Source organism: Lonchura striata, chromosome 5, assembly GCF_046129695.1.
Source record: "Lonchura striata isolate bLonStr1 chromosome 5, bLonStr1.mat, whole genome shotgun sequence".
Classification (NCBI taxonomy): domain Eukaryota; kingdom Metazoa; phylum Chordata; class Aves; order Passeriformes; family Estrildidae; genus Lonchura; species Lonchura striata.
In genome coordinates this window covers 58,327,102-58,343,746 of record NC_134607.1, presented here as the reverse complement: position 1 = coordinate 58,343,746, position 16,645 = coordinate 58,327,102, and the positions used below count along the sequence as shown (strand labels likewise).

The following is a 16,645-nucleotide window of genomic DNA, read 5'->3' as shown; positions in this document are numbered from 1 at the left end:
ATATAATCCTCCCCAATATCCCCTCTGAAGCTCCAGAGGAACCCAGTCATGAAGTCTACTTCTTACTCTACTGCTTTTTTCTGGTTTTTTCCCTTCTGAAAGTAGCATCAAGGCAGTCAGGAAAATACTTTTTTCCATGTTAAAACTCTGTTTGGCCTCTTCTTCAACAGCAGACATTAGACATTTCATACTTGTAGACTTAGATGACCAAGGGCTGAACAAAACCTGTGCTGACAGAACATCTTCACTCACCTCATCCAAGCTGTGTCAACCTGCAAGAGTATGGTTTTAAGTACTGGAGTACTTACAGAAGAAAAGATTTTCCAGACTTAAATAAAGGTATTGCCTTTGGCCAGTTCGAACAAAGGGCAGTTGCCACCAATACTTTCAGTAGCAGCACCTGGCACAAACTGCTTGGAAAATTTCTCATGCTGCACTTCCTAGGTGGGACCAGAGTGAAGATAATGACTTCTGGTCAGCTGCACAGGCTGGGCAGCTGTGTGGGCACATGCATTTGATCAGAAAAAGGTGTTGTATTTATTTTTATTGTAATAGAAAAAAACCCACAAGTAAATCAAAACATTACTTTCTGCCTAAAGACATTAACATTTTTTAAATGGCACAGGGGAACCTCAGCAATACAAGACAGAATAGTAAGTGTGGGCAAAAGGGTTCTGTTCCCTTCCAGGATTTCAGTTTCCCTGCCCCTTTGTCCATCAGCTGACTGAAGTTTATCACCTATATACATTTACATACACTTCTCAGTCTAGTTTATTTTCAGTTGGGTGGAACATTGAGGGCACAGTCCTGCAATTTACACATAACAATCTTTGGAGAAAACAGGTTTCCTAAGTGTCCTACAGGGTACAGGGGTCTCATTACCCAGTAAGACCAAGCAAAGTGGATTCTCTCTTACAGTTCTTTTACCACAAAGCACAAGAAAAGGTTCCAAGCCCAGTTCTTTGACTACTGCAAACAACATATGGCTGAGTGAAATTTTACCCAGTGAGCTTAAAGAAGGAGCATTAACTCTGCAAAGGGGCTCTGGAGGAGAAAAGGCAGATTGCAAAATGCATGGGGTGAATGTCTTCCTCTTCTTTCCTGCCCCAAGAAGATGCAAAAAGTCCTGAAGTAGGCAACCAAGCAGAAACTAGGCTCAGGACATCCAAAGTGGTGGACATACAGGGCATATCCTCATTGTGTAAGTGTGTGGGGCAGAAATCATGGCACCAGTGCTTCCATCACAGGCAGCTATGCCTGAAGCGATAGTTTGCTGAAGGGCAAGCAAGCACAGCTGTGCTGCTTGCAGGTACCAAATGAGTACACCAGGATGTTGGGCTGTACTGTGTCAGCTTGAGTGTACCTGCTCGACTGAGGAAGCTCCAAGATCTCTAACATGATCTACAACATTTTGTGGCACAGGTATGTGTGTGTATTAAGATGAAAGGCTGGTTACTTTTCACAAACATGAATGGGAGAAGACTGGAGATAATACATATACTAGTCAGGAAAACTAAGCTATGGCTTAGCAAAACCAAACACCAATCCCTCCTCCAGGAGCATCAAAAGGCATTCATAACTGATTTTCATAGACTATTCTCTACAAACAGGTCATTTGGAGGGGAAAGACTGAAAGCTTTCGTATAAAGCTATCTGCAGAAACTGCTACAGTTATCTGCAAGTCCAGTCTGTCAAATTAAATGCTTAAGGAGAAGTTGATGGCACAAGCTGAGAATGACAAGGAAAAGAAGCATCTGGGCTGCAGGGGCCACTGCTGTGCACTGAGAACAGGTAAACATGAAACAGCAGAATGGTCTGACAGTACCCTATTCCCATCTGTGCACTGGCTCCACAAGGTGCAAGACAAAAGAGTATTTGACAGTGACAAAATCGCAGTTTTCCTCTATTCCAACCCCTCAAAAATATGAACTGTTATAGTCCACACAGAGTAACAGTGTGAGAAATTTATCAATCTGCATTATTCTGGGAGAAAGAACCCAGCAGAGAAAAGACATCTCCTTTAGATATATAAGAAGTTTCCACTGCAATAAGTTTGAGATGCAGGATTGAACTTGCAGTAATACTTTTCACATCAAAGCACTGGACAAAGGGCTATACATTTGCATAGATGCTTTCTTGGCAGCATCTGGGATGTGCAATCCCCATTTATGGAGCATCAGCAGTGTTCTGGGGTTTGTCTGATGTCTTTCTTATATTCCTTCCTAAATGTAACTGCTACAAAATTGTTCAGGAAAGTAGGAAAGTAGTGTATAAATATATACATGAAAAAAAAACATTGTGCCTATTTTTTCATTCCCCTGTTCTTTCCCACTGCAAGTAAATGCAAAGCTCTAAAAATCTTAAACTAGAAGATGCAGTATTGCTATAATCAAAAGTTAATCTAAGCACAGAACTGATTCTGCATGTAACCCAAGAAACTCAGTTGTTCCACAGAAAAGTTTAATTTTACTCTTCCTCATTTTCTTTACATTTGGGGAGACATAGCACTTATTTCTCTTACGGAAAGCCCTGATGTGCTTGACTGCTTTGGAAAGAGCAGCACTTTGTTGGAACTCCTACTGTGTCTGCAATTGGATATTGAAGGCAGATTTGGTCCAACTGGTATTATCATGCAGTTGCCATGCTACTCCTGCCTTACTGTACCGTAACTCTGGCTTTGCAAGGAAAAAAAAAAACCAAGAAAACAGTTCTTATGCATTAACAAGGTTCTGTCTATCTGCTGATAAGCTGATGTGTGAGATAAGGAAACATTTCACTTCATTTTACTTTCGCCTGAAATTTGTCTCTACCACTTCTGCTCATGCGATTCTGTTCTTTCAGCCGCTTCTTTCCCATAACTCTTCGATCTTGCATTACAAGGCTCTCGGTAACCTTCAGCTCCAGGTTCCCTCCCACCATAGCAAGTCCCACTGAATTTCTGAGTTTCTGAGTGTGACCCTGACACATGGTTCAGCTTCATCACCTTTCCCATACACTCGTGCCACTGCAAATATTCTGATCAGATGAGTTCAGCTCTTCCCTTGAGCAAATGTCAGTCAAATATACAGACTAATCCTGGAACACCTTCAATTCCTAGGCTGCCAATACTTGCTCTGCTTTTTTGGCTAGACTTCAGCAAATACCCCCATAATAGATGCAGTGATAAGACAGAGATGCAAGACTGCAAGGGATGGCCAGGACATCCCCTTATTTACTTCAAGTTGTGTAATGGGCTGTTGAATGCTCATGGAATGAATTTCCACTTACCAGCACAGAAGTTACGTAGAAAGTGTCAGCCTACTTGGACAAGACAGCCTTTATAAATTAGTATAATACTATTAGAAATTATGGCAATATTTTTGGTAGCATTGTCTTACATGCACCCTGATAAATTCTCTCCCCAGGAAATTTTAAAACTTGTCTTGTAACTTCTTTAGAGTTAATTCTCATGAGAAATTATAAAATAGAAATCTGGTAGATTCATGTTTAAAAAGGAAGAGGCCTGGTGAGGCTGGGCACGCTGGGTCACTCCTGTTAGCTCTGTCCATTATGTCTGCTGAAGGTATTTCCTCCAGGTGGTTGGATCTGGATGGAGTCCAGGAGAGGCCTTAAAGCTTGTCCAAAAGGTCTGAGAAAGTAAAGAAATAAATATCTCAAATAGTTTACTTGGTCGACAACTCCCATTTACCACTGAAGTACACTCACTTCCTAGAGTGCAATCAAACCAACATTCTAGAAGCAAATCTGAAGAAAAGACTTCCACTACAAACTAAAGCAAACTGATTTAACCTATTAGTTTACTGTTCAATACCTAAGAAACTTAAACATGATTTTATATCATAAAATCATCAGATAAGGTAGTTCTGAGTCCTAACATGCCTAGACTGCTAATGTAACACTGTCTGAAACCAGCTCTCAGTAATTCATTCTACTTAAACGTGCAAACAAAATCCCTGTTATGCAACTGCAGTGTTCCACTAAGTACATCAATATTGAACCTGCCAAAAGAATAGCCTCTGGCTTACTTAAAGGACAATGGTTAAACACTGCCAGAATAATTTCTGTTGCAATCTGTAGCACCTGGTTTGTCTTTCAGTAAGACTCACTCTGTTGATGACTTTACATGATTTTGAGAGATCTGAATTGCTAAGTGTCCAGGGTAGAAGACCCATGTCTCACAAATAATGTGCTGTTATAGAAGTAAGATCTAAATGATGGAGCTCTCATCACCCTACTGGGATCCTCACTAGCTTAGAGTTTAAAAAACCCCAAACAAAAACAACATCTGAATTATCAAGCAGGAAATTCTTAATTTCCTTTTTTTCCATATCCTCTTTTTCCACTCAATCCTAGCTTTAAAACTGCAGCATTTATTTAAAATTGTATCTTCCTTGCCTCTTCACAAGTAAACTGACACCTCTGCAATTATGGTGCTTAGAGAAATGACTTTTAACAGATATTGGCTGTCTAAGAGGGAAAAAAACCCCTCTTGTCCTGTTTTCTGAAACTTTCTAAGCTTGTCTGGTCATATATAAGAGACTATCACAAAAAAGCTAGTTTAAGTTAAAGGCAGAAGAACATCCTTCTCTCTTCTTTGGAACACCAGTGCCAGTTAGCACTTGTCATACAGTGTTGCAAGTGTTGATGTAAAGAAAATTGCATCCTCTCCTTAATCTTATGCTGGTTCTCAGACAGATCCATCAGAAACTGGTACTGCTGGCTCTGTCAAATGTTTAAGCATTAGCATGAAACAGCTACAGAGAGAGGAGGGGCATCCATACTCACGTGGCAAGAACTTCAGATGGAAGGTCAGTGATATAGGAAGGGATTTTTTTTCCTGTCAGAAATTGTGCCACTTCATTACTGAAGGTGTTGCAGTTATGTTCAAAGAGGTTATAAGACTCTCCTCTGTGCCACAGAAAAGAAATTGAAAAAAAAAACCCCACAAATTCAGCAATAAATCATACAAGCAGAAACACTTAATGAAGAACATCTTTCATTAGCACTTCCTCCCTCCACCCCAAAGAATTCTAAGGCAAATAGGTAAAATACAGACATCAATCCAACCTCAGATTCAATTGAATCAGAGTGGAAAACGACATCTCTCCACATCCCTGACTTTAATGCAACCATTTTTGGAAGAATAGGTGATGTTAGGTTTCTTCAATTAAAACCACAGCAGTAGTAACGAGAATTATTGACACTGAAAGACAGCCAGAACACTAAATGTTGTGGTTTCCTACTCTTGTGAGAAGCAGAGTAGACTCTTAACAGTCAAGACCTTGCTTCTACTCATGTGAAAATTGGCAGCTTTACTACGGTGACTACCTATGACTCAAAGGGCATACTGCTATTTACTGAGAGATTTCATTTTCCCTGATGATTCTCTCAAAAACATTTCAGGCATTATTCAACTTTACAAAAATAAAACAGTGTTAAAGACTTCCCAGAAGAATACTTTCCCAGCCTAGAAGGTAGCTCCTTGTGTGTACGGGTGCATCAGTCCAGTCCATATTTGAAGAGTACCAAATGAGAGAGTAAGCATACAGAAGCTCTGTGAGCTGGACTGGTTTCATAATACTTTCCTCCATTCTGCACCTTTTTGGTATAGAGGTTTTCCAGTACAGGCTGCTACTTACCGGAATGCAGATTCCCCCAAAGAGGAAAGGTATTCCAGAAAAATTTCTTCAGTGACTTCAGTGTTCCCCAGATCAACAACTGTGTCTGGAGGGCCAAGAAGTGTCCCTCCCTGTAAAAATGAACAGCCAGAAGATACTGTCAAATGATCAGGCTGAATTCTCTTGGAGGACTTTACTGAATAAAGCTATTCTGGTTTATCCAGGCACAAAAGAAGGATCTTTTGGTATGTTTATCAAGCAAAAAGCCCTGCTGGCCTCCCTTATTCTGCACTCAAAAGAACGAGAAGGAACATGAAACTTCCACTTCAGCTGGTAAATTTGGCTCTTTGAGCTGAAAGCTTTATGCTATGGCAAAATTCTGCTTTAGAAGCATGGCCCATCCATTTAACCTCTCTAAGAACAGAAAGATCTGAGAAAACATAATGGTTTGGGGCTTTTTTTAACTCTCAAAAAGTCTGCATGTAACACTTCATGATACAGAATTGGACAAGGTGTCACTCTGGCAAAGCAGTTGCAAAAGGTGTTCTAGACAGACTGTACCAGAAGAAGCAACCCCCAACATGAATTGAGTTGGGCTCAAACCCACTGTCCATGCTCCCTTTACCCTCAGTACCCTAGGAAACCATGACAAGCAGCTGGCTTCAGCATCTGTCTGAATTTAGAAGTCTTTTGCTGCTTTTCTAAAAGACAGTAACACAAGCAATTCTGATAGATAACCTTACAAAAAATTATCCAAAGATTAAGATTAACTTACAGGTGCACAGCTGGAGATCCCTCCACTGCCATAGAAAAATTCATCTTTATGGACTATTATGGAGGTGTGCCTGCCACAGAGAACAAAAAAAAAAAGTTGAAATAAAGAAAAAAAGTAAATAGCCTAGCACATAAATCACTGATAAATTTATGAGCTCAAGGGCATAATGAAGGGAATATATGAAAGAAAAGGTCAGTGTATTTCTGTGAGTGGGAACAGGATCTGCTGGGACATAAATGGATATGGAAGCAATGATTATCAAGCATACTGTAATTCTGCAAGCACTTAGGAAAGAGCAGGTTTAGCTAAGAGCCCAGGCATGACCCTCTCTCAGCTAAAGGCTGAGGGTGAGGTCAGCCCTCAGAGACAGAACTATCCCTCCTACCACACTGACAGAGACTTCTCACTGGCTGAGAAGCTGGTCAGACAGCCACTGGAGACAGATCAGAGGAGAGGAAAATGGATAGACAAGGGTTTAGGGGTTTTCTTGTCTCTAAAAAAAACAACCAAACAAGCCCTCTTTGTGTGATATCAAAATTCTTGGTATGAATTATAGAAAATTAAGGGCTTTTCTTGGTGACTGTAGATACTGCTCCTATATGACAGAAGACTTGATCCTGTAATACCTTCTTCCCACCTACTCTTTTACTATCATGTTTAGCCATGCCTGGAATTATAAGACAAAGTGCTTGGGACAAGGACACCATCTTACCCTTGAAAAAGTACACAGGTGCACAAAAACACAACAGCTACTAACAATGCCCTTTTCCATGGGGTCCACTGAGCTTTGAACAAAGTGGTTTAACTGGCACCTGACTGTACATCATATTACTGCCAATCTGTATTCAGGAACAAAAAGTGCCTTCCTTCACAAAATGTTCTTAGCCTCTGAAGCATATATAACTGCATATTGAAAATATTTCCTACACCAGTGTTTTACCCACATAATGCAATTTAAATCTAGTCACTTACCAGATGCCATCCAGTTGTTTCCCTGTATCCAGAGAAAAGAAGAGTTATTAGCAATGTATTTTCCAGATTTCAGCCTACTTTCTGTCAATCACTTAGGAACCATGCTTATTATTTCACCATGACAGCAACACCAAAGATTTAATCCAGAGTTCCTTCTAAAAAATCCAGAATATCTTTCAAATTAACTACTCAATCCACACATCCTTTGTACTTCTTCCCTCCTGGTAGGCAGAGGTAGCAATGCCATCCTATCCCGCCGGTGCTTACCTTTCTTAGGTGTTTTTCTTCAGACCAAGAAAGAAAACATTTTCCTAAAATAAGAGTCTTCAATCAGGAGCAGAAGAGTTGAATTTGACACATTTCATAACTGCAGACAGCTGGCCAGCAGAATGTATTCAGTTCTCTTTTTCAGTAACTGATGACAGTTCTGACTTAAACATATGACCAGTGGTGGTAGCCTCTATAATGTATTCCATGATTTCCTCTTTTCCTTCCCTCCCCCTGCCCTTAAAAATGAGTTTAAGTGGGAACGGAGATAGCAAAGTACAGCACTGAAATTTACACAAGTTACAAAGCTGTGTGTTTTCCAGAACACAGCAGCAAAGATTTGAAAAAGTCCCTTTTAAAATGTGTTTCCAGTTTCCTAGAAGCAGGACACCTAAACTTCTCTGTTGTTCATGGCAGGACCTCAAGATTAAACCTCTTTCTAAAAGGTCATCAGCTCTTACTGTCCTAGGCTCAATTATTTTATCTATCATAACCAACAGGCTTGGTCCCTGGTAGCCTCCCTTTGGGAGCTTGTAGGGAGCCAGTGCATGTTGTGGGAGATGTGCTATAATTTTTTTTCCTGAACAAGGTGTATAACCTCCAAAAAACAGATTTAGAACAGAAAAACTGCGTGCATACCAACATTTGGTATTCTTTGAATCCAAGCACTAGACTGAGTACTACTCTGCCATAAGAAAAAGCAACACATTTTTTTTCACTCAGGACTGAAGCAAAATAGGTACCTGCTTCAGACGAGGGTCATGGAAGAGCAGAGGCAGGGAAAAGGCTGAAGAGAATACACTTAGTTTTGAAGCAGATGGACTGATCTGTCACTCCCATGGGTCACAGCCAGGTAGCAACCACATTCCCTGTCAACTCATCACACAGACATGTAGGCTTGGAGTGGGTCAAAATCCAAGAGAGAGTGGCAATAATGACAGAACCAGAACACTGTGTTGCAGTATCTTAGAAGCATCTGCCGGCCCTTTGGCATGTCCCACTGTTGTGCTTTGTGATCCTTTGGCCTTTGTTCCATGTGCTCCCCATGAGAGATTTCACCTCACACTCTAGAGCTGCCAGCTCTGCAGCCCATTGGCCATGCAGGCTCAGCACCACAGGTAGCACTGGCCTCTGATTGTCTTTATCCTTTGACTTTGCCCAGTTAGTGTTCTGTGTATCTGTTAACAAATTATTACACATTTGCTCATGATAAATAACTTTTTCACTAGAAGAAACAGGAACTTTATCCTTCAGACCAGAGAAAGAAACCGTTTTAAAGACAGCACATATTAGAATTGTGCCTGTTCTTTGCATGTTAAATTGAAAGAGAACATCTTAGTTTTTACTTTCACACGCACCTGCAGCAAACAGTAACAAAAGACTTTCCAGAAAGTTCCCACCTTATACCTAGATTCTGCATGCAGGTGAAAGAGCTATGGTAGATATTGATCATGTCACAGATACTGCCAGGACCTGCTCGTGCAATTACAACACCTCCCTGAAAAGATCATTGCAGCAAAAGCTCCACAATGGGCTGCTCTAGCAAGGCAGCAGCCCACAGCTCAAGGGAAGTGACTCTGTCCTCCAGTTTGACACTTGTGAGACCACATATAGAGTGCTGTGTCCACTTTTGGATCCCCACAATATAAAAGACACTGACATCTAGGCTGGAGCACTTACTGTACTGAAGAAGAGCTGAGAAAACTGGTGTGTTCATCCTCAAGAAAAGAAAGCCAAGAGTCTGTATTCCTGTATAGAAGTACCCAACAGGTATGGATGGATGAAAGGGGACCCTTGCTCTACTCAGATATGCACAGTGAAAGGTAACAGGTGCTAGCTGGAAAATGGGAAATTCACAATTCGGTAGGAAGCAGGAAAAACATCTATCATGAAGGTGGTCAAACACTGGAGGAGGAGTCCAGAAAGCATAAGGGATTTCAATCCTTGAAGATACTTAGAACTCTGCTGTCCAGGGCCCTGAAGAATTTCCTCTTGTTGCCTCTGCCTTAAGCAGGACTTCTAGAGGTCCCTTTTCACCAAAGTAATTTTCTGACTGTATGTACAAAACCCAAGCAAAATTCAGGAACTGGGACTTTGCTTTGGACTGTAGTCCAACCTTTACTGCTATGCATGAAGTCTGTAGCAGTCCAAAGGCAGTAACTGCCAGGGCAGTAACAGAACAGCTTCTGGCAAGTGAAGCTGCCTATCTTCACAAGGCAGGTCTGTCTGCTGCTGATCAGCTCAGTCAGTTTGTGCCAACACTGATTTGAAAATCTTAAATAAGCTGCAGACCCACTATTTTTTCTTGGCTCCTACAAGTCATTAACCAAGCTGGCATTGTGGAAAACACACACCGGATCTGCAGCATTGCTGACAATAAGACATCTGTGGTAGCTCTCTAGCCTGCTGCAGACAAAATATAATCCCTTTCTTCCACTGATGGACGGTTTCTGGTAAGAGGCAGTGCAAGTGTCTTCAATGACAACACTGCTGGGGGAATCCCATGCCTAAGAAACCTGCCATTATTGGCCACATATGCATCACCCAGAGACGTCCAAGACTGAGAACTTTTGCTAAGCTGCTGCAGTACCCCAGGCTTCACAGCTGGCTGTTGTAATTTCAACTCAAACTGAGCCACAGAGGAATAAATCGATGGCCACCAGTTTCTGAGGAACTCAGGCAGCTCCCTTTCCTGCTGCTCAGCAAGCATCTCAGTGTTGCTTGTCTGTCATGTAAGAGGTTTTGTATGGACATCCATGGCCACAATCATCTTCCTCCTGAAATTTTGCCTCTGATGGGGACCCTCCTCTATGACTCTTCTTGCCCTTTCTCCCAGACTCAGACACTGCACAGAACAGATGACAGCTCACCACCCTGATAAGCTCAGGTAGAGCAATCAGGGCAGCCTGCACTAAGGAGTTATGTTTTGCCTTCTACTTGACATCGCTCACTGCACACAAAATATTTTGCCCAGAGCCTCTGAAGACTTGATACACACAACAGCCCCCCAACAGCATGACCAACCAAGGCTACAGCATTGCTCTGAGTGCTAAGACACAGGTTGTATCCAGGCCTTGCTTTCCAATAAAGCTGCTTCTGGCAGCACTGTCCAGCTTGAAAGCCAGAAGCTCGCCATGAACCTCCCCAAATAATCCTTCAGTGCAACAGAGCTGACATCCCATAGTCGATTGAATGGACTGTAAGAAGGGATTGCAAACACTAACCAGGATACTGGCAGATATCATCATGTTTCCTGTTCTTCCACTCCTTGCCACAACACTCCAAACTCCTGTGGTCACTGCAATGTGGGTAGAACTGTGTGCTGGTACTGCCACCAAAACCAAGCCATTTACTCATAACCTGAGGCTGTCTATTACTATATAGCAATTCTCCCAGTAATTTCCATCAGAGCTGTAAAAGCCCTTGCTGCATTAAACTGCAGGCATTACCCTTCACTCAGTTATCTACAGTAAAACTAATCCAAAGGATGCACATGCTCATAATCCAGAACAGGAATGTCCTGATGGAATGATGCTCTTTTGGACACTTACTGTATCTGAAGGGAGGGTTATCAAGAGGATGGATACAGGCTCTTCTCAGTGGTGACAAGCAATAGGACAAGAGGCAATGGGCAGAAACTGAGACAAAGAAAGAGCCACCTGAACATGAGGAGGACTTATTTACTGTACAGGTGATGACACACTGGAATCATTGCCCAGAGAGGTTGCGGAGCTTCTCTCACTGAAGATACTCAGGAACCATCTGGACACAATCCTGTGGAATGTACCTGAGATGACCCTGCTTGTGCAGGGAGGTTGGACCAGATAACCCACTGTGGTCCCTTCAAACCTTACCTCTTCTGTGATTTTGTTATCCAGGTAAAACAGGGAAATGGCAAGATGCTAACCAGTCAGGGTTAGCATCTTGCTAGGTCAGGGTCAGGGGCTGTTGGACAGGAAAGGTCATTGCAAATTTAGATGTACATATTTGATCCCACAACATTTACTGCATATGGCCAGGCTATCAGGTATCAACTCTCCCAGAGAAACTGCCCATGTGCCAGCTCAGACTGAAGTAAATGTGAAGTAAATCAGCTTAGTTTGATCTGCATCCAGTCCAAACTAATGCAAGTCAAGGTACCTTGTTTTTGTCACAGACCAGGGACATGAAAAGCTACTGTGTTATATTTTTGAGAGTTTAGGGGGACAGCCTGTCAGTCTTTGGAAACATGATCACCATGGTTTTTGAGTGGATTTTTGCTTGTTTTTGTCTGGGGATGTTTTTTTTTGTTGTTGTTGTTTATTTATTTTTTTATTTTTCCCTTGCTTCTGTGGCTCTTTCCTGAAAGTACTCACTAGAACCTGGGGGGAGATGCCAGTTCAGTATAAATTGTGTGCTTAAGCATCTCAAAGATTCAATTTGTTTCAATAAGGGAGAGTATCATGTAGCAAGTAAACGAGTTTTTGTATTTGCTGTTTTATTTTCTTTATAACATTCATAGCTCACATACTTTAATGGTGTTTACATGAGCCAGAAACCTATGAGAAAAACATGAACGTAAACAATTCCAGGACCTTCAGCTTAGTCACAGGAACACTGAGAATTAAGTAGTTAGGTTCTTGCCAAATCAATTCAGGAGATTGTAAGTGTTTAGATACAGGAGTATTTTGAAATAAGAAGAAAGCCCATATAATTTTAGAATACAATCAAACTGGATTACTTCCATGCTTAGATTTGTCTGGAAGGCCAAGCACAAGGGAGATTAGATGCTCACCAATCTTTTTTATCATCACAGTAATTTATTAATCTTGAGGACCAAACAATGTTGATTATTCCCATGCATTGTAAATATCAAATGAAAGTGGCATCTGTATATTAATCTAAATTATTGTACTGAAGGGCAGAAGAGTTCTGAGACATGAAGGAAGGAATTGTCTGTGCAGATGGGCACTTAGTTTACCTCATGCAGAGTTTAGGCCATCCAACCCTCAGTGCAAGATCTATGCCTGTTTTTGAACTGTAAAGAAATAATAGGAAGCTCAGTACTAACTGAGCTTTAACAACATATCTGTGCTCTGCAATCCCCAGAACACCATAAAAGACTCTAAAAAAAGTAGTGAACTGGTCTCCTGTGGAATCGGAAGTAATACAATTTGGTCAACCAACATGGATGTTTCTAGCAGTACATTGCTTTGCATATTGCTCTAATTTCCCTGGGACAATCCATTATGATTTCTGCCTTTTTTGAATTAAAAATTACTCTAATTAGGCAAGCACTTAGTCAAGCACTCTCTTCTATGTGCTACCAAGTGTGCTCAACCAAAACAAAAATAAAACCTAACGGAGAGGGAGAAGCCTGCTTCAATTCCCTTCTCTTTGAGGTGCCTAGAGAGACCCAGAAGTAGGCTATACTGGGGGAGGGTAATGCATGCCATTTTCATGAAATCCCCAGCAAATGCTGGGAGCAAAGCTGATAGAATATCATGCTGAAGCAATTCAAAACTGTTCAGAACAGATGGAGGAGAAGCAGAGAAATGTGTTGGCCTGGGAGAATGGAAGCGAGCAGAAGGCACCTCCTTTCAGCAGTTACCTTTCGCTCCAATTCCCTCTGGGCTGTTAAATCCCTCCAGCTGAATGCACCACTTAAAAATTTCAACCAAAACATACTCCCAGTCCACTCAATGTTGATTTATACTACACTGAGCCAAAGCTACTGTGGTTAACCAGGCTCCCAGCTCACTCTGTGAGTCACAAAAGCAATCACCTCAGTTACAGGACAGGAGAACTTTGAGCTGGTAGATATTTTTCTTTAAGCCTACGATGCAATAGGGTTTTAATCTTCCTTAAAGACTTCTCTGCCTTTGGATGTCTATTTCAAAATCAGCACTGCAAGCTGAACTATTCTCTTTTTCCTCTTTACCCTCCATAGAATCAGGTGGATTATGTTTTCTGTCTTGGCAACAGAAATCTTATTGCATATTCAGGTCAACATTTCATATTATTGTAATATGTATTTGAACAGACAAATGCAGTCACAGACTGAGAGTGGGGAAGAGAAGACCAACAGTAGCTATCGAGAAGATGCAATGTACAGCAACATAAAAATTAAATGTGCTGCTTCTGATACCAAAAGCAACTGACCTACAATTTTTGGTCATGTATACTTCACAATAGAAATAGTCACTAAATTGCAGGAACCTTACAGAAAAGTAAGAGGAATAAAAGCAGTCTGGGTATAAAAAGAGTAAACTTCCCAAGAAAAACAAAGACTGTCCAAGGGACAAGACTAAGTAACTCTAAAGCCTGCTATGAACTGTGCAAAACATCTCTCCCTTCCAGATTCATCATTAAATGACAACAGAGAGAACTGGTACTGAAAAAGTCAGTATAACATTTGGTAGTGAGAGCTGATCCTTGAAGGCTGTGCTGACATAGTCTGCAGTACCTCTGGACCCTATAGCACAACAGAAGACACAGCGCAGTGATGTTCTTGCAGTGGTCAGTCTCATAAGACAGGATTCATCCCCCTTTGGCCAAGGGACTTAAGCTGCTGTTTTCAAGCCTGACAGAAATTGATTTTAGTACAATCAATTACTGTATTTATTTTTTTCTTTCTAAAACAATGTATTTCAATTCAGGCAATATTATAGGATTATCACTCAAAGCAAAAGAACTGTTTCAAACTTGGCATTGATGAAAAGAATACTGTAAGCAGAGATGCCAAGTGTAAATCCTTTAATAAATACCTTCCTCTTTAATTTCTATGACTTTCCCCAATAACCTAGTTTATGAACATCACTAAGGAAGGAATTTATATTGACCATCTGAGAATTGATATACAGAGAAATAAAAAGAGTTTTTTCTGTTGTTCTTCAGGGAAAAAAGGGTCTATGCATGAGGTAAGAGGAGTATTCTCTCAGTCACTTGGCTCTTGGGGAGGTTTCCAAAATCATCTGAAACAGAGCTGAGTGTGAATGCACAGAAGACACAACTTGAAGGAGGAAGAAAGAAAGAATGAATGATTTGTTTTATGGACAATCATGTCACAGGATCCACACAATCTCAAATGTTCTGCAGTCTGCATTGTCACTGTAACCACGCGGGCCTAGTTGGCCACATTCCATGAACACATCTGAGCACAGTTACCAGGCAGTACTAGCGAGTAGCACTTCCCCTACTACCCAAGTGTTCAGGTTTTTAAGCTTTCCTTTTCACTGCTCAGATTCCCAAAATTTACCACCAAACTATATATCACAAGCACAAAGTTTTCAAGATGTTGTCTGAATAGATTAGAAAGCATCAAAATGAAGTAATGCGCTATGTGTTTTTATGTGGAAATTTGGAAAACTACAAAATCCCAAGACTGACTTTGTAGGTAAGAAAGGAACTAAAAAGCCTTTGCTTGATCTATGTGAAGATTGGCATGGAGATAATTATAGTGGCAATCTATCTCTATTACAGTCTTTGCTTGGACTAATACTTTGAAATAAGAATAGTTAAATTCTACTCAACTCCAACACACGTAAATCACACACCCATATAATCTCAAGATTTATAACTCTTAGCACATGATAAAACATGGCTATTTCACTTGATAGGTGAAAAGCTACTTCCCCTAAGGGCTACAACAGAAGCAATTCTGACCACATAAAAAGTTTTGAGGTTATCCAGTGTAGGAAACACATCTCCCAAAGTGGTTGCTGCTAAATGACTAACAGAGCACAACACACATGATCTTTGTACTATTTTCTTTTCAACTTTGCAAACCTATCATTTACCTGCATGAAACCTCAGGCTAAGAATTGTCTGGACTTTGATTTTAAGCTTGCAGGAAATCAGAGAATCTCCTCATAGGGCAGATGAGCAAAGTGACTGCCAACAAACTGTAAAACAAGATTACACAGAGCCATCTGTTCAGACACTGAGTCTGTTGAGAAGTCTCATCCCACACAGACCGCTGGTCTGACACAGGTCAGAATCTACTCCTAACAGGTATAAACCACTCTCTTGTTGCATTCCTAATTCATGCTTCTAAAACTTTAAGCAAAACCTGTTTCCACCCCAAATTTCAGGTTTAGTTGGAAACGCACCCAATCTCGACGAGACACACAGCAGACTTCTACAAACTGTGAAGGAGGATGGCTGCACATCACCAACCCAGCCCGACCTCGCCACAACATGGAGCCGTTCGAACTCAATAACCTTGTAAACAGCAGGCGCCTTTCTTCAGCTCAGCTTTCCGGCCGCGGCACCACAGCAGCCGGGGGGCTGAGCTGTCCCTCCCTTCAGGGGCCAAGGAACACTTTTAACCTGACTTTAGTAAATACCACCCCGCATCGGCAACGGGCGGCTGGGGGAGAAGAGGCTGGACCCAGAGCACCTGGATCTGCCGCACTGACAAAGCTCGTCCCGGCGACAGCGGGTCAGGAATCCCGCAGCCAAACCCCGCTGTGTTCCCGAGCGCCGAGCCTCCGGGCAAGCCGCGCACATCCCAAGCCGCGCTGCGCCCGCCGGACACCGCCGGCGCCGGTGCGCCCTCAGGGAGCCTTCCTGGGCCGCTCCCTCAGGAGAACGATACCGGGCGGGGATCGCCACCTCCGGGGCAGGAGGCGGCGACTTCAGCCCCGTTTTCCGGCGCAGCAAAGCCAGGCCGCGGTGGTCGGTGGCGGAACGCGATCCCCCGGGAGGCGGGGCTGGCCCCGCGTCTCCCGCCGTGCTCTTACCCAGCATGAGGTGGCTGAGGCGCCGGGCCATGCCCTTGGACAGGTCGTACACATAGAGCTTCACGGGGTGCAGCGCCAGCGGCTCCTCCATGGGGGCGCGGGCGCGGCCGCCGAGCGGCAGCCGGAGCCCCTGCAGACAAGGTTGAACGGCCCTTCCCTCCGGGAGATGGAGGGGAACGGGAGGAAAGGGCGGCTCCGGTGCCGGTCCCCGGCGCAGCGGCACCAGCCGTGAGGTGACAGACGGGAAGGAAGGGACGACGCTGCCCGGGCGCATGCGCGGACGCCCCGCG

General features: G+C 42.5%; 1 protein-coding gene across 1 annotated transcript; it reads right to left on the bottom strand.

Moving 5' to 3' along the window:
• Window positions 1-529: 529 nt before the first annotated feature.
• On the bottom strand, window positions 530-16,645 carry DESI1 (desumoylating isopeptidase 1). The gene is made up of 6 exons (XM_021552770.3): window positions 16,356-16,645; window positions 7,366-7,387; window positions 6,394-6,463; window positions 5,640-5,749; window positions 4,786-4,908; window positions 530-3,628 (listed from the first exon to the last, which is right to left on the bottom strand). Exons 1-6 carry the CDS (start codon window positions 16,627-16,629, stop codon window positions 3,535-3,537), a joined length of 693 nt encoding a protein of 230 aa, XP_021408445.1. The 5' UTR covers window positions 16,630-16,645; the 3' UTR covers window positions 530-3,534.

Coding starts and splice junctions, on each gene's coding strand:
- DESI1 (XM_021552770.3), bottom strand. CDS start 16,629: ATGCGCCCGGGCAGCGTCGTCCCTTCCTTCCCGTCTGTCACCTCACGG. Junction 6,464..7,365: donor AAACAACTGGATGGCATCTG/GTAAGTGACTAG, acceptor TCTCTGTGGCAG/GCACACCTCCATAATAGTCC. Junction 4,909..5,639: donor TTGGGGGAATCTGCATTCCG/GTAAGTAGCAGC, acceptor TCTGTGGCACAG/AGGAGAGTCTTATAACCTCT.